Source organism: Chrysochloris asiatica, unplaced genomic scaffold (assembly GCF_000296735.1).
Source record: "Chrysochloris asiatica unplaced genomic scaffold, ChrAsi1.0 scaffold00020, whole genome shotgun sequence".
NCBI lineage: Eukaryota > Metazoa > Chordata > Mammalia > Afrosoricida > Chrysochloridae > Chrysochloris > Chrysochloris asiatica.
The window spans coordinates 16482830-16501555 of NW_006408538.1; the positions used below are offsets into that span (position 1 = coordinate 16482830).

The 18726-nt window shown below is 39.9% G+C and overlaps 1 protein-coding gene across 1 annotated transcript in view; it reads right to left on the reverse strand.

Moving 5' to 3' along the window:
- Positions 1-18726, reverse strand: part of ASCC1 (activating signal cointegrator 1 complex subunit 1) — a 178376-nt gene that overhangs the window by 79642 nt on the left and 80008 nt on the right. The window contains exon 6 of the mRNA XM_006835868.1: positions 6773-6892. Within this exon, the coding sequence (XP_006835931.1) occupies positions 6773-6892 (120 nt within the window). The remainder of the gene's footprint in view (positions 1-6772; positions 6893-18726) is intronic.

The window sequence follows — 18726 nt, forward strand, 5'->3', positions numbered from 1 at the left end:
ACATTTATTCACCATTCCTTGTTATAGCTCAAATCTCTGGGCTCATTTTCCTGAAACATATCCTTTAGAAATTCCTTTACTGCAGATGATATTTCATGGAGATAAGAGCTTTCATTTCACTTTTGCTTTTTAAAGATTTTATCTGAGTAAAAATTCCAAGTGATATTTCCTCTCATTTAGAAACGTGCTGTCCTCCAGCTTCCACTGTCGCTGCTGAGAACTCTGCCATCATTATAACTCTCCAACCTTTTTAGGTGGCCTCTTTTAAGATCTTCTCTTTGTTTTTAGTCTTCTGCATTTCATTGTAATTTGTCTATGTATCAATTAAGTATTATGAACTCTGCTTGTATTTAATCCTTCTCTTATAACTACTGCTTCAATCCAAGCCGTTCTAATTTCTTTACATGGCCATCTCATGCCATCCTAAACCAAAACCGAACCTGCTGTCATGCTGCCTCCTCTATATTCTGTCCCTATCCATATCTGGAATTTGCTAAGCTTTTTCTTGCCTAAAGGCTCTTGCTTAGCTCTTTCTTTTCCCTAAAATAACAGCAGCCAGGAATGGAGGAGAATTTTAATTCTCAATTCAAGTATCACTTCCTTAGAGAGGCTTTCACTGATCCCATCCTCCTCCAATCAAAGCTAGTGCTCTCTTCTATCTTGTTTCTGTTAAGTGTCATCCAGTCAGTTCAAACTCACTGTGACCCTGTATAGGGTTTTCCAGAATGGCTGATGGATTTGAACTGCCAACCTTGCAGATGCCAGTCAAGTGCTTATCTTACAGCACCATACCAAGATTCCTCTAAAGAACACTATTTTTCTCTGTTTAATCTGCAATTGTAATGATATATTTATGTGTTTTTTAGAATGTCTAGTTTCTCCATTTGTCTGGAAACTACATGGGACAAGACAGCATCTGCCTTTATTTATCTCTATACAATAACCTCATATGCATGTGAAAGCTGGACAGTAAATAAGGAAGACCGTAGAAGAATTGATGCATTTGAGTTATGGTGTTGGAGGAGAATACTTTAAGTGCCATGGGCTACCCATAATGTTAACAGATCTGTGTTGGAGGAAGTGCAGCCAGAGTGCTCCTTGGAGGCCAAGATGGCCAAACTTCATCTCTCATACTTCGGACATATTGTCAGGAGGGACCAGTCGCTGGAGAAGGATATCATGTTTGGTAAGGTGGAGGGTCAAAGAAAAAGAGGAAGATGCCCAGGAAGATGGATTGGCCAAGTGGCAGCATTAATGGGCTCAAGCACAGCAACGTTAGTTAGTGAGGTTGGCCCAGGATCAGGCAGTGTTTTGTTGTGCTGTGCATAAGATCGCTATGAGTCAGCACTGACTCGACAGCACCTAACAACAACAACTTGGAGCCTAGTGCTATTGTTGTTAAGTGCCGTCGAGTTGGTTCCAACCCATAGCGACCCTGTAAATCCAAGGCTGTAAATCTTTACGGGAGCAGAACGCCTCGTCTTTCTCCTGCGGAGCAGCTGGTAGTTTCGAACTGCTGGCCTTAAGTTTTGCAGCCCAATTCATAACCACTACGCTAACAGAGTGTAATGCCTGGCATATGTCAGGCATTTAATAAATTTCTAAGGACTAAATAAATTACCAACTAGAAGACTTGGCCTCATGAGAGAAAATGTATGGCACTCTACAGATAGGAAATGAAATCAAATGGGGCAGAGAAGGTGAAAATAGGTAGAAACAAGAAAAAAAAAAAAAGCAAGTTAATTAGTGGGATTCATGTTCTCAATCATGTGTGAGGAACTCATTCTTCTAAAGGGCAACAGTGTGGGCTTGAGAGTGCAGTCAAGAATAGACACTGTGTTTGATACATAAATCTCACCAAGTATAGAGCAAAAGGTTGCCACAAGCTCTTTACTCAGTCATACTTACCCAAGATGCATCAAAAATGTAGCCACTCCCCTTCCAAGACTGAGACTCAAGGGGAATTCACAAGCAGACATGTGGTCTTGCTGACCACATTGGTCACCGATAAGGAGAAGTGGGGGAAAAACAGCAAGGGAGTTGTGAGCTAAGTCTGACCATGTTCTATAGACTCCTGTCAACCTGAGTTGGTAGTATGGTGAGACCTGGGGACTCCTGGGCCCAGAGACAGGGACATGGCCACAGAGGACTAGAGTGTGAAGTATCCAGCTGATATGAAGTAAGGGGAGATGCACAAGAACACCCATACTTGCATATAGTACCCACTTGACCTGGCTTCAATGGCTGGATGATCAGAACTCGACTAGAGGAAGAAAGAAGAGATAAAAAAAAGAGTAATCTGCTACAACTTGATGAACTTGACCTATACTTATGGATGTAGTAACTCAAAAGAGGGGACAAACCTTTACAGCGAGGATCATTCCCACCACCTCAGTACACAGGGTTGACAGGGATGGGCAACTTACACATTGGATACCCAAAACAGGGGGTACAAAAGCAAGAAGTAACTGGCTTACAAACTTTCAAGAGGGAGCCTAGTTTCAGAGCGTGCAAGGGAAGGTAGAATCTCCACTGAGTGGTTTCCAATCTGTCTTAGACAGGGCTGATGAATGGAGATGGGGATAAGACTCTCGTGGTTCAATAGTGAATAATTGCTATCAGGACTGACTGTGAGTGTCAGAAATGTAAAAGTAGATGTTTTGTACAAAAGGAGGGGAGTGGTTGACTTTGCAGTCCAGGAGTGAAGGTCCCTGGGACCATCAAGGGAGAAGAGCAGAGTGTGGAACCCTATCCAGACAAACAGTGATGCTAGAGACGGAGGCAGAGACGAAAACGTGGAGAGATGGAGCAGCTGGGGACTCTGGACTTAAGGTGAGAGAGGGTCTGTGTGCTGATGGCCAAGGGACAGGCTTGTGAGGTATATACCCTTTGGTTGTTTCATGATGCATGGAGGGGATTGTAATCATTGCAACGAAACAAAATACAGTAGGATGAATTTGTAAAGCTATAACGTTCTCTCATGTAAACTATCACTTAATTCACAAAAAAGACTTAAAAAAAAAATGGGGGCAAAAGGAATTGACCAATGGAGGCATAAAATGATAAACTGATGTTAAGGGTCAGTATACAATCTTAGACAATTGTGTGTCCTAATCCATGAACATACTCATTGTACTGACATAACTGTAAATTTTGGAAAATAAAATACGATTACTTAGAAAAAAAATAGTAGCCACACTACCCAGATTTCTGTTTCCAGGGGCCATCTTTCTAGTGGTCAGGGACGTCACAGTCAGTCACTTTAAGGAATCTTTGATTTAACACATATGAAATCACACAAAGTTGAAATGTTTGTATTTTTATTACCATGGGGCTTCTTCCCCAGGCCTCTTGTATTAAGCAGTGTCTTTTGTCTTTTCACATAAAGAAACACAAAGATAGAACAATCCTTGAAAAGAGGGTCAAGTCTTACTCAACTCTGCAGCAGTTGCACAGCTTTGCAAAATACCTTACACAAAGGAGATATTCAAACAGTTTAAAAACTGAATTCAAAAGAGGTGAACAAGTCCCTTTGACACTGCAGATCTGGAAAGGGGAATTAATAAATCTTTTTGAAATAACCTAAGTATGTCTCTTCTTGAGAAGGAGAAATGGACAACTGAAAAGGGAAAAACAGAGTAGTTAAGAGTAATGGGAAAGGCTCAAAAGTGTTCTTGGTTGATGTACATTAATGTATTCAGAGGCTACGTCATAAGACATTATAACTTACAAAACCTAGAAAACAGGAACAACCCAGTATAAAGGCTGGATCTGTGGGAGACAAAGGGTGCATTCACCTTCTGAGCACTTACCCTTCCATTAGTGTGGGTACATTTAAAATGCTCCAGAGGGAAATTCAACACTGCACAGCCCAGGCCGCATGAATGTTACAAGAGACCTGTACCCCTAGATGAGGAACGTTTAACTATTTTATTTACATTGTAACCTCATGTAAAGTTTCCAAATGGCTTCATGATAGCTGTATGTTTATAGGCTAGCATAGATTTTGGAATTTACAAAAATAAGGCTTAAACAAGCATTGGTAAAAATTAAAGTCCCATCACAGACGAAATGGAGTCCTGGTGTGGCGCCACAGGATAAGTACTCAACCTCAAGGTTGGTTTGAACCACAAAGTTAATGGTTCAAATTCACCAGCTGCTCCTCAGAAACCCCAAAGAGGGTTGCTATGGGTCAGAACCAACTCAACAGCACTTAATAACAACAATCATAAAGGAAACGGTAACACATTAACAAAGGTCATGCTGAGTAGTCATGATGCCCTATAAAAGCATAAAGTTTTCAAAGAAATAGAAAATCATGATGCTAAATATTTTTTAATTGGATCACCATCAAAAAACAAATGGATAAACAAAATGTGGTATAAACGAGCGTGAATCAAAAATTATTGCTACTAGGACTCCAGTTCATATATATATATGTGTTTATTCCAAACAATATGTGTTTAAACATGTCCCTGCAATCAGTGGATGTCTGAAGACAAGTTTTCTCAGTAATGCATGTGACTTAATATCATTAGAGTGCCTTCAAAAATGAAAGTCCAATCAAAATTGCAGTTCCTAAGGGGATCTGTTTGGATCAGTTAAATTCAAGGCAGAGAAGTCAGCTCTGAAGGTTACGGTGCTTGGTTCTTGGGATCTCAAAGGATAATCCTGATATGTTTTCCCAAAGGACACAGAAGAATCGTAGGGGCTTATTAAAAAGACATTTTAAGAAAACTGAAAACTGAATTGTTGAGAAAAAGACCAGGAAAGTTGTGGCAAGGAATATTTTTGCCTCACAACAATGCACCTACTATTCTTGGGAGTAGCATTCTTGTTGGGAAGCCTTACCACACTACAGCCCTGATCTCGCCCCTTCAGATTTCTTTTTTGTTCCCCAAACTCAAAGAACATTTCAAAGGAACCCAGTTTGAGTTCCTTGAGGAGGCTATTTGGACATGATTTAAATTGAAGCGCGCAGAGTTCTTTGGGAAAGAGGTACAGATGTGGACACACTGCCTTTAGAAGTGTACACACCTAGATGGAGAACATGCTGAAAAATATAGCTTCACATTTTGATATTTTTGTTTATGAAAGGCTTCAAAGATTTTGTAGCAATATTATTTGACTTACCCTCATACATACAATGAATCATTTATTCAGCTATAAAGAACAATGAAGTTCTGAGACACACTAAGAAAGGATGAGCTTTGAAAAATAGAAGCCAGATTCTAAATACCACAAATTATATCATTTCATCTATATGAAACATGTAGAACAGACAACCTCACAGAGATAGAAAGCAGATTGTTGTTGTTGTTGTTGTTGTTGTTATTACTAAGTGCCATTGAGTTGTTTCAGACTCACAGTGACCCTGTATGAGGTTTCCAAGGAGCATCTGAACCACCGACCTTACGGAAGGACTGGGGGAGAGTTCTGGTATGGTGATGTCAGATAAGCACGCCGTTCCTTGGGAACCCTGCACGGGGTCACTATGAGTCAGAACTGACTCGTGGGCAGAGTTATTAATATGTTTTCCAGGCACATGCTCTTAAAGTCTCCAGTGGGAAAAAATCTGGTCCAGAACAAAAAAACACTAATGAGTTCTGTGACATTTTTCCCTCCTTTCCCATTAAAATTCACTTTTAGTGAATTTAATGAATTTAATGAAACTAAGAGATCATTGAATCAATTCCAACGTACTAAGAGATAAGATAACTTTTATAAGAGATCCTCTAGAATAGCAAATGAGTCAATATGGGGCCTGACTATACATTCAGATTTTCTCTAGAGCTTTTCTGGTTCAATGTGAACCATATTCTATGCTATCCCAAATGAAAAGACCACACAGAAACTCACAAATCAAGGTGGGCTCCTCTGGCTCACCAAAGGCCTGGAGTCAGCTAAACAATGATGTCCATGTTAGAAATGGCTCTGGATGGTGGTTGTCTAGGACTACAGATGGTAGAAAAAATTGGGACTGACTTGGTAACAGGTAAAATGTTTCTTTTGTGGGGTAATGAAAATGTTCTAAATTTGAAGGTGGTGATGGGTACACAATTCTATGAATACACTAACCACACTTTAAACAGGTGAATTTTAAGTTATATCAATTTTATCTCAGTAAAGCTGTTATTAACTATTAGCAGCTAACAAGTTAGTCTCAGAAATAGCTTGGGCTGCAGACTGTCATTCCCTAGAATGGATCTAGGGGTGGTAATAACAGCAGAAAAAAATAGTGAACATTTCTTAATAGATGACTCAATGGCACGTAACAACCACAATCTGCTTTCTCTCTCTGTGGAGTAGTCTGTTCTACATGTTTCATGAAGATGGAATCATATAGTTCTTAACATTTTATGTACATTACTTTAATCCTCATAAATCCTATGAAGTTGCTACAGTGGTCTCCATTTTGTCTAAGAATTTACCAAATAGACATTACATTACTTTTGAAACAACTAAATTGTTATGCTACCTGCCGGCTATTACCCTGAAAAACATGAAGGAAGCAATGATTTCTGTGAAATCAAGATCATTACTACCAATACCCACCACCATCTAAACAACTCAATAGTTATCACACTAAATGTCTGACATTTTCCTTACAACCGATTCCTCTTTCAAGATATTAGCATACTATTAAAAAGAAGACAAATGGATGCACTCTTTCTAATAAGATTCTAAAGAAAAGGAATCAAAACTAAATGAACACCTAGGGATGCTTTTGGGCACCTCTCACTTGAAACAAAGCAGCATTCCAGAAACACACCTGTTGGAGCCATCTTTCATATGGACTTTGGCATAAAGAACGTCCACCATTCCAGGATCATCGTTCATGTATTCTATCCCTGCCATCTCTGCTTCCAGGGGTTTGCCCTTAGAAATATTGCTGCAAAGGAAAAAGGTAAAATATTTTTTTATAATTGTTTAAACTAAGACAGCTATTACATTTTGAAACATGGTTAAAGTCCACTGTAATGTAATAAGTGAAGTTTTTTAAAAAACATTATGAAGAAATGTTCACAATCACTAGCCATTGTTGTTGTTGTTAAGTGCCATCGAGTCAGTTCCGACCAATAGCGACCCTGTATGGGGTTTCCAAGGAGGCTGGTGAGCTTGAACCACAGACATTTCAGTTAAAATGGCTTTGCAGTCTGGAGGATTAACCTACAGCACCACACTAGGACTCAGATGTAAATCAAAACAACAATGAGATATCATCTCACACCAGCAATAACAGCAAAGATCAAAAAAGTAGAGGACAATAAATGCTGGCAAGGATGCGGAGAGACTGGGACCCTCCTACATTGTTGGTGGGAATGCAAAATGGTCCAACCACTCTGGAAAGCAATATGGCGCTTCTTCAGAGGTTATAAATAGAAATAGTTTATGATCCAGCAATTTCTCTACTTGGTATTTACCCACAAGAAATACGAGCCATAACACGAGTTGATATATGCACAACAATGTTCATAGAAGCACTATTTACAATAGCAAAAAGATGGAGACAGCCTAAATGCCCATCAACGGAAGAATGGATAAACAAACTGTGGTACATACACACAATGGAGTTATTATGCTACCTTGAATAACAACAAGGAAGCTGTAAGCTACCACATAACATGGATGAACCTTGAGGACATTATGTTGAGTGGAATTAGTCACAAAAGGAGAAATACTGCATAGCACAACTACTATAAAAGACTAAAAAAAAAGCACCCATACTAAAGGGGGGGAGGGGGATTCTTTGCTGGTTACCAGGATGTAGGGGGTGGGGTGAGGGGAGGGAGGGGAAGGTGGAACACAGAGTAGGGAATAGACACAGGATAGTTTGGGTGCTAGGGAGGGGGGCAATACACAAGAATGGGGAAAGGAATGGAAGAAGAAGATAAATGGTAAACAAATTAGGCAGATTTGCATGGGCTAAGTGGGACAGAGTTAAATAATAATGTATGCACAACCTCGGAACAAGAGTGCTCTGGGATACAGGGATTGAGACATGGTTGGAATGGGCAAAAGGGGGAAAATAATGTTAAGATGCTTGGCTGTCTTTTGAATTTTAATTTCCCTGGCATACCATTATAAAATAAGACACTTGAAGGGGAGAGAAAGGAATAGCCAGAAATATCACCATAGAAATGCGTCTTCTGCCTATAACTGATTGGAATACCTAAAATGGGACTACAACATGCCCAGAGAAGAAGGCTTCCTGAGGAGCCTCTGTATTACATAAGAGGATAGGTAGAATCCTGAACCGCATCCAGAATCTTCTGAGGTGGGAAATTTCCATTTGAAGGTTAGGCAGACCAGCCTGGAGTGACTAGGACAGAAGATACTTCTTGAAAGAAAGACCGACAGGGAAAATACAAAACAATAATGGCAGTCCAATTGATTACTACAAGAACAAGCAAGTTGCTCGCCCAGGACACATCAAGGCAAGTGGTCAGGTCTCCTCAGGGCAAACTCCCTTCCAAGACTAAGACTCAAGGGGAATACACGAGCAGACATGCTCTCTGATTGGTGACCACATGGGTCACCAATAAGGGGAAGTGAGGGAAAAACAGCAATGAAGCGGTGAGCTAAGCCCTACAATGTTCAATAGACTCCTGTGGACCCAAGTAGAGACCTGGTTGGCCAGCAGTGTGGCAAGACCTGGAGACTCTTGGGCCTAGAGTCAGTGACATAGCCACAGAGGACTAGAGTGGAGAGTGAAGCGTCCAGCTGATAAGAAGAGAGGGCATATGTATAAGAACATCCACACTTGCAGATAATTCCCACTCAACCTGGTTTCAATGACTGGATGATCAGAGCTCAACTAGAAGAAAGAAGAGGAAAAAAACAGTAATCTGATACAATTTGATGAACGTGACCTACACCTATGGATGCAGTAGCTCAAAAGAAGGAACAAATCTTTACTGCGAGGATCATTCCCACCCCCTCCATACACAGAGTAGACAGGGATGGGCAACTTGTATACTGGCTACCCAAAATAGGGGTGCTTCAAAGGCAAGAAGTGACTAGCTTACAAGCTTTCAAGAGGGAGCTTAAATCCAGGGGGCTTGGAGGAAGGTAGAAGCTCCACTGAGCAGTATCTAATCTGTCTGGGCGGGACTAATGACAGGAAATGAGGATAGGTCCCTTGTGGACAATGGTGAATAATTGTTATCAGGACTGACTGAGAAGGTTGGAAATGTAAAGGTAGACGTTTTGAGGCAAAAGGAGGGGAGTGATTGCAGTCCAGGAGCCAAGGTCCCTGGAAACATCAAGGGAGAAGATCCAGAGTGTGAGACCCCATGCAGAGAAGCAGTGACGCCAGAGATGGAAACAGAGAAGATAACACGGAAAGATGGAGCGGCTGGGGACTCCAGCCCCAGAGAGGTAGAGGGACTGTGTGCTGCAGGCTTGCAGGGTACACCTTTGGTTGTCTGATGATGCATGGAGGGGATTGTAACCATGGCAATGAAATGATATACAATAGGATGAACGTAAAGTTAATGTTCTTCCATGTAAACTAACACATGATCCACAATAAAACATTTGGGGGGAAAAATAACATTATCCAAATTTTTCTTTTAATTTCAAAATGAATATTCAATGCAGTCCCCCTAGAAAACACAGTATTTATTTCCAAAGTCACACTGCACTTCTCCCAATGCTAGTTTATGATCACTCTAACAGGAAAAGCTAAAGGTTGACAGCTGTCATTGACAAAGACATTAACTGTGTTGGCCCCTTTCAGGTCTTATTTCACTGTTTCTAAAAGTTACCAACAGTATTCCACTCATAGACCAACAAGGGAGGTGCAAACTGGTACATCTTTCAAAGTCATTTGACAGTATTTTATAAAAAAGGCTTCATGGACCCAAACCCTTTGCCCAAGGAATTCCATTTCTATTAATCATCCTAAAGAAACCACTATGAATCCAGCTTTACAACCAAATTAGCTGATGAAACAAATTTTTTCATTGAGGGACTTTTATGTTAACAACAAAACAACAAAAGGAAACAACTTAAATACCAGTGAAAGGGAAATTGTTGTAAACTGTAATTTATCTATATGATGTATTATTATGTTATTCTTAAGTGCTGTCGAGTCAGTTCTGACTCACAGCATCCCTTTTTATAGGATTTTCAAGGATTGCCTAGTGGGTTTGAACCATTGGCCTTGTGGTTAGCTGTCTAGGACTATTATACAGTAATTAAAAATGCAGAAGTAAATTTGTTGACATAGAAAAATGTTCACAGTGCTGGAAAACAAAAGTAGGTTCTAAAATTGCATGTGAAGGGTAATCACATTTTTGTTTGCCTGAAAATATATCTTAAGAAAATAAAAATGAAAATATATACACTTCTAGTAATTTATCTCCTGGAGGTGGCTTCACAAGATAAGCAATGGGCTGTGAAACACAAGGTCAGAAGTTCAAGACCACTAGCTGCTCTTCAGGAAAAAAAAATGAGGCTTTCTACTCCCATAAAGATTTTTAAAACCCTGTACAGAGTAACTATGAGTCCAACAACAAACTGATACCCATCATAAATACTGTGAACAAGATTTTAACTGAGGTATTGTTTGGAGTAATAAAAACTGACAACTGACTAAATGTCCAATAACATACTGTTGTTGTCAAGCGCCATCAAGTCAGTTTTGACTCATAGCAATCTTACATAGGGTTTCTGAGGAGTGGCTGGTGGGGCTGAACTGCCAACATGTGGACAGCAGTCCAGTGCTGATCCTACAGCATGACACGAGTAATAAAAAAACTGATAACTGACTAAATATCCAATAACATGGGACTAATTAAATAAATGGGACTACTGTGAGTAAGAAATAAGCCATACACAAGATTGATATGATAGGTTTCTGATATGGAATGATTATATCTTAAGTTTTATAAAAAGAATCCAACAATATGCATATTGGTTATGTAAAAGGCAGAGGAAAAGGAAAAAAAAAAAAAATATATATATATATATATACACAAATATATACATACAAAGGGGCTTCAAACAAAAAGTTAATGGAAAAATTCCATGATCTTTATATTTCATGTGTCCATGGACTTTTGGATGCCCCTCATATATGTATTTGGATGAGCCTTGATAAAGTCTCTGGAGGGGTACAAGGAAACTGCTAACGCTTGTTTTCACAGGACGATCGGTGGATAACACTAGGAAGGAAACTCTTCATTGCATAGCCTTTGTACCTTTAATTTAAGTTTTGCACCATGTAACCATGCTACCCATTCAACATTTTTAACTAAAAATATACATATACAAAATGGTCCTGGTGTGGCGTCATAGAATAAGCACTTGACCTCAAAGTCAGTTTGAACCACACAGTCAGCAGTTCAAACTCACCAGCCGCCCCTCGTAAACCCTATACAGGGTCACTATGAGTCAGAACCGACTTCATAGCACGTAACAGTAACAACAATATGAGAGACTTGGGTTTTGATTCCCAATCTATTTCATGTACAGTCAAAACCTATCTGTCAGGTTTATGCTGCGGAAGGTATTCCTAGAGTGGTACTGTAAGACAATCACTGGCCTGCTAACCACAAGGCTGGTGGTTCAAACCCACCAGTTTCTCCTCAGAAACCCTATGCAGGGTCACTGAGTCAGAACTGACTCCACAGCACTTAACAACAACAACATGATGTGAACAGGTTTCAGACTAACGGGGACTAGGAAGAAAGGCCTGGCAACCCACTTTCAAACACCAGCCAATAAAAACCCTATAGAGCACAATGGTCTACACTGCAACTGATCATGGGGATTGGTATAGAATTGGGCAGTATTTTATCCACTGCACATGGGGTCACCATGAGGGCCAACTTGAGGGCATCAATAATAGTAACAACACATTACATTGTTGTTGTTAGCTGCCATCAAGTAGGTTCTGACATATTGCACAACAGAATGGAATACTGCCTAGTCCTAGCCAGCCTTATAACTGTTACATGTGAGTCACTGTTGTACAGTCACTGTGGTAATTCATCTGGGGGGGGGGGTTTCCTCTTTTTAGCTGTCCCTCCATTTTACCAAGCATGCTGTCCTTCCCCGGGGACTGGTCCCTCTTGAGAACATGTCCAAAGTATGAGATGAAGTCTTGCCATCCTAGCTTAGAAATGTCATTATTTCTTGGCATCCTTTCAAAGCATATCAAAGTGCAATGTGCAAAGATCAAAGAGCAAGAATAAGGAAGAAAAATGTTAGCTGGCAAGTTTTGCTAAACCAACAAACAACCCACTGCAATCAAGTCAATTCCACCTCACAATGACCCTACAGGGCAGAATACAGCTGCTCCTAGGGTTTCTGAGATTGTCGGTCTTTAGGGAGCAGGCAGCAGCATCTTTCTCCTGCACAGCAGCTGGTGGGTTTGACTCGCCAACCTTGTGGTTAGCAGCTACCTCAATCTACCACCTACCAGGGCTTTAACAGAAGTTTTGTTTTGTTTTTTAACTGAAGAAGTTTCTTCCTTCAGGGAAACAGGGCACCTCTAATCAATCCAAACAACCAACTCTGATTCCCATCCGCCTCCTCAGAAGTAAATTATTTTTACATTAAATACTGTCACATAGTGTATGGGGCAGGAGGAAAGGGGCGACAGAGAGGCTTGCTTTATTTGCTTTTCAAATCTTCCCAGCCTTTTTGAAAACAACATCTTCAAAGAATTTTTGCATGTATGGCAGATTTTTGGCAGGGTAACTTTGTCCTACTTCAAAAGCTTTGCTGAATTTGAAAAACTACAATTACTGTTTTCATTCTGTCATGTCAAAAATTCTTAGGAACTATTAAGACTGCTCTTCATTCCATATGCACACTAACACTGACATGCTTCAAGGGCTCAGATTTGGCATTTAGTCAAGAAAGACACTCAGAGACATAAAAGGGAGTAATTCAGCTAAATCCTCACAGCTCAGGATAAAGCTCGTGTGATTAAAAACATGTGACCCGATTTCCATAAAATATAAAAAATAAATACCTTTCTAAACAAGTATTTTATTTGCCTTTCAATTTTTTCTTAGTATGATTAGATCTATAGCAACCAAGTAAACAGACCTGCCTTCAGTTTAGGCTAGCAAAATGTGATCCGGTTAAAATAAAAGTATCAAAACTGATTTTTTAACCAGGGGAAACGGCTCTGCTTTGTGATGTAAAGCATAATGCTTTATTGTGTGTAAGGAAAATTACAAATATAAAATAGTGAACACCAAACTATTCTGAATTTTAGGGAAGACAGAGAAAGAGATACAGCCATAGCAAAGGAGAAGACAAGGAAGTGTTTTTTGCTGTTTGAGATTCAGAAAAGATGGGCAGACTACAAATCTAACATGATTATGATTTTTCTCAACAATATGTTGTCTTGGAAACACTTAATGGAAAAGGAGAAATAGTCCATAAATATGAGGGAGAGTCAGAAAGTATGGCTACAAGGCATGTGATCTTGCTGGTGACGTCAGTCACTGATAAGGGAAAGTGGGGGAAAAACAGCAATGAAGTTGTGAGCTAAGTCCGATGACATTGAACCCGGGTTGAGACCTGGATGGCTAGCAATGTGCAAGACCTGGTAACTCCTGGGCCCACAGACAGAGACATAACCACAGAGGACTAGAGTGAAGACTGAAGCATCCAGCTGATATGAAGTGAGGGGAGATGCACAAGAACACCCATACTTGCAGATAGTACCCACTTGACCTGGCTTCAATGGCTAGATGATCAGAACTCGACTAGAAGAAGAAAGAAGAGGTAAAAAGAATAATCTGCTATAATATGATGAACTTGACCTATACTTATGGATGTAGTAGCTAAAAAAAGGGAACAAATCTTTATAGCGAGGATCATCCCCACCTTCTTGGTACACAGGCTTGACAGGGATGAGCAACTTAAACATTGGCTACCTAAAATGGGGAGGGGGGGCTACAAAGGCAAGAAGTGACTGACTTACAAGCTTTCAAGAGGGAGCTTAGTTCCAGAAGGTTCCAGTAGAATCTCTACTGTATGTTTTCCAACCTGTCTGGACGGGGCTGATGAAAGGAGATGGGGATAAGACTCTTGTGGTTTGACAGTGAACAACTGTTATCAGGACTGACTGTGAGTGTTGGAAATATAAAGGTAGATGTTTTGTAACAAAAGGAGGGGAGTAGTTGATTTTGTAATCTAGGAACGGACGTCCCTGGGACCATCAAGGGAGAAGAGTAGAGTGTGGGAACCTATCCAGAGAAGTAGTGATAACAGAGATGGAGGCAGAGACAATGACGTGGAGAGACAGAGCAGCTGGGAACTCTGGACTCAGGAAGGGAGAGGGTCTGTGTGCTGATGGCCAGGGAGAAGGCTTGCGGGGTGTGCCCTCTGGTTGTCTGATGATGCATGGAGGGGACTGTAACCATGGCAATGAAACAATATACGATAGGACGAACGTAAAGCTAATGTTCTCCCATGTTAATTATCACATAATTCACAAAAACTTAAAAAAAGTATGACTACAAAATCATAGCAACTTCTTTTAAGCTAAAAAGTCAAAATGTGAAGCTGTTTCTTGACATAGCCTCCATCTAGGTCTTTACAGTTCTAAAAGTAGCGTTTTCATCTCTTTAACTCTCCCCTGAAGAATTCTGTGCTCTTCGATCTACATCATATAAAAATGGCAGTTTGGGCATCCTCAAGGACTTAAATTATATTCCTTAGACATATTCTTTGAGTTTGGGGAACAAAAAAAAAAGTTTGAAGAGGAAAGATTAGGGCTGAAGAGTAGATGGAGTCAGGTTTCCCAATGAAATTCTCCTAGGACAAGCCCTTGCTATCCTCAATGAACAGGTGCACTGTTGTGATGGAAAAAAATTCCTCAGCACAACTTGTTAAAACTTCTTCCTATAAGCCAATGACTATCCTGTGTCCTTCAAAAAAATCTGTCACAATAATCCCTTTGAAATTCCAAAACTCCGTTGCCATAACCTTCTGAGCTGATCTCTCTGCCTCAAATTTAACTAGACTTCCCTCAGAAGTCACTGTCTTGACTGGACCTTTATATTTTGGAAGTCACCCTAAGGAGACTAAGACAGTTTGTTACTGAGAAAACTTGTCTGCCACCATCCACCAGCCCCAGAGATGAGTTTAAACATGACTTGTTTAGAATAAGACTGTGCAGGTATGAACTGGAACTCCAGTGGCAGTATCTTTTTACTTACCCTAGCATGTTATCACATTACAGCTTCATATACACCAAAAACAGGAAAAAATGTAAATCCCTTTACTTGTTATGGCAAATATAACCAGTTAAGCCAATTCCGCAAACTTATGTTAGAATAATATGGTACTTACTTACAAGTCATAATTGAATAAAAAAACACAAAACTTTAAGTGGGTCTGTTTTCTCTCATTCTTCATCAAATTTAAGTAATAAGATTAATGGTAATAAAATCTACAACTAAAAAGATCATCAAAGGAAAAAATATTGGGGCAAGCCTAAGGGTCATAACACATGGTGTAGATACATTATCCAACGTAACTAAAAACACATAAACAACAAAAGACAAACTAGACAAGTAGGAAAAATTAAACATCAGCTGCTCTGCAAGAGGAAAATGAGACTTTCTGCTCCCTTCAAGGTTTACAGCCTCAGATGCCCTATACAGGGTCTCTATGAGTCAGAATTCACTCGATGGAAGTCAGTTTGATTATTGGTTTTGAGGAGAAGGAAAGTAAATCTCTAACTAGAGGGTTGATGTTGTTAGATACTGTTGAGTTGATTTTGACTCATAGCAACTTTGTACAGAGTTTCCGAGGAACTGCTGGTGGGTTTGAAGAGCCGACCTGATGGTTCACAGTCCAGGGTTATTCTATAGCACCACACCAACAGTGGGTTGCTGTTGTTAAGTGCCTCTGAGTCAGTTCCAACTCACAGTGACCCTGTACAGGGTTTCCAAGGAGTGCTGGTGGGTTTGAACTGTCAACCTGGTGGTTTGCAATCCAGTGTTAATCCACAGCGCCACCCAGAAGTCCTAGACACATATTAACTTGGGTGAAGGGAAAGGCAATGTACAATAAGGGTGAGGTCAGCACAAAATGATCCAAGCAAAGGAAATCACTGGGAGGCGCACTAGAGTTAACAGCAACAAAGGTCAATACTATTACATATAGTCGTGCAAAAACAATGATCACAATAATGTGCAAGTGAATATATAGCTGCTCACATTGAACAGGGATGGGAAAGTCAATCAAACTATACCCAAAGACATATATGTATAGGTTTGACAGAAGATATTTCTATATATGTATTTAAATATGTTACAAATGTTGTTGTTTCCCCACACATCTGTCAGTTTGTCATACTGTGGTGGCGTGTGGGTTGCTGTGATTCTGGAAGCTATGCCACCAGTATTTTAAATACCAGCAGGATCACCCATGGTGGACAGGAGTCGGATGAGCTTCCAGATAAACACAGACTAGGAAGGTGTGACAAACTACTTCTGAATATTTAGTTACTGAAAACCTTATGATAAGCAGAGAACCACTGTCAGATATAGTGCTAGAAAATGAGCCCCTCAGATTGGAAGGCACTCAAAATGCAACTGGGAAAGAACTGCCTCCTCAAAGCAGAGGTGACCGTGATGACGTGAATGAATTAAAGCCCACGAGATTTCATTTGCTGATGGGGCACAACTCAAAATGAAGACAAAAAGCTGTAAGCATCCATCAATAATTGGAACATGGAATGTATGAAGTATGAATCTATGAAAATTAGAAATAGTCAAAAATGAAATGGAATGCATAAACATCAATATCTTAGGCATTGATGAGCTGAAATGGACTGGTATTGGCCATTCTGAATCTGACACCCACATGGTTTACTATGCCGGGAATGACAAATTGAATTGTTGCATTCATTGTCAAAAAGAAAATATCTAGATCAGTCATGAGGTACAATGCTGTATGTGATAGGATAATATCCATGTGCCTATAGGGAAGCCCAGTTAATACCACTATTATTCAAATTTACGCACCAACCACTAAAGCCAGTAAAGATGAAATAGAAGAATTTTACCAACGTCTTCAATCTGAAATTGATCAAACATGCAATCAAGGTATTGATTATTACCGGTGATTAGAAATGCAATGGTTGGGAGCAAAGAGGAATGATCAGTAGTTGGAAAATATGGCCTTGGTGATAAGAAATGATGCTGGAGAACACATGATAGAATTCGACAAAATCAATGATTTGTTCATGTCAAATACCTTCTTTAGACAGCATAAGAGATGCCTATACACATGGACCTCACTAAATGGAATACATAGAAATCAAATTGACTACATCTGTGGAAGGAGACAATGGAAAAGCTCCATATCATCAGTTAAAACAACGCCAGGAAAATAGGTGACCCAATAGAATGCTGAAATCATCAAACAATATCATTATATCACATGCAAGTACAATTTTGCTGAAAATAATTTAAAAACGATTGCATAGACAATGAACTGCCAAAAACTGAAGAAGGATTCAGAAGAGGGGATGTTGTTGCTGTTAAGTGCTGCTGAAGTGGTTCCAACTCATAGTGACCCTCTATATAGGGTTTGCAAGAAGCGTCTGATGGGTTTGAACCACCAGTCTTGTGATCAGCAGTCCAGTGCTTGGCTTACAGTGCCAGAAGAGAACATGGAATGCGGAATATCACTGCTGATGTCTGATGGATCTTGGCTGAAAACAGAGGATACCAGAAAGATGTTTACTTGTGCTTTACTGATTATGCAAAAGCATTTGACTGTGTGGATCTTAACAAACTATGGATAACATTGTGAAGAATGGGTATTCCAGAACACTTCATTGTACTCATGAGGAACCTTTACATAGACCACCAGGAAGTTATTTGAACAGAACAAGGGGATAATGAATGTTTTAAGTCAGTCAGGAAAGGTGTGCATCAGAGTTGTATTCTTTCACTGTACTTACTCAACCCGTATACTGAGCAAATAATCTGAGAACCTGATTATAAGAAGACAATGGCATCAGGATGGGAGGAAGACTCATTAACCACCTACAATATGCAGATGATACAACTTTGCTTGCTGGAAATGAAAATAATGTGAATTTAACTGATGAAGATCAACTTCAGTATCCTTCAGTATGGATTGTACAAAAATTGTAAAGAAAAGTAAAATCCTCACACCAGACTAATAAATAACCTCATGATAACTGAAGAAAAAGACTGAAGTTGTCAAAGACTTCATTTTGTTTGAACCACAATCAGCACTTAGGGAAGCAGCAGTCAAGAAATCAAACAACGTATTGCATTAGGCAAATCTGCTGCACAAAACCTTTTGAAAGTGTTGAAGAGCAAAGATGTCAGCTTGAAGATTAAGATGTGCCTGACCCAAGCCATGATATTTTCAGTAACCTCATATGCATGCGAAAGCTGAACAGTGAATAAGGAAGACCATAGAAGAATTGATGTATTTGAGTTATGGTGTTAGAGGAGAATATTGAAAGTGTCATGGGCTGCCAAAAGATCCAACAGCATAGGTAGAAGCCTGAAACACATCCAGATCTCCAGAAATGGTAAATTCCCACTTGAAAGGACAAGCAGACCAACCTGGAGTGGCCTAGAAGAACAGAAGATACTTCTTGAAAGAAAGACCTACAGGAAAAACATAAAACAACATAGGCAGACCGACTGTTACTACAAGAACAAGCAACATGCTTGCCCAGGAAACATCAAGGCAAGTGGT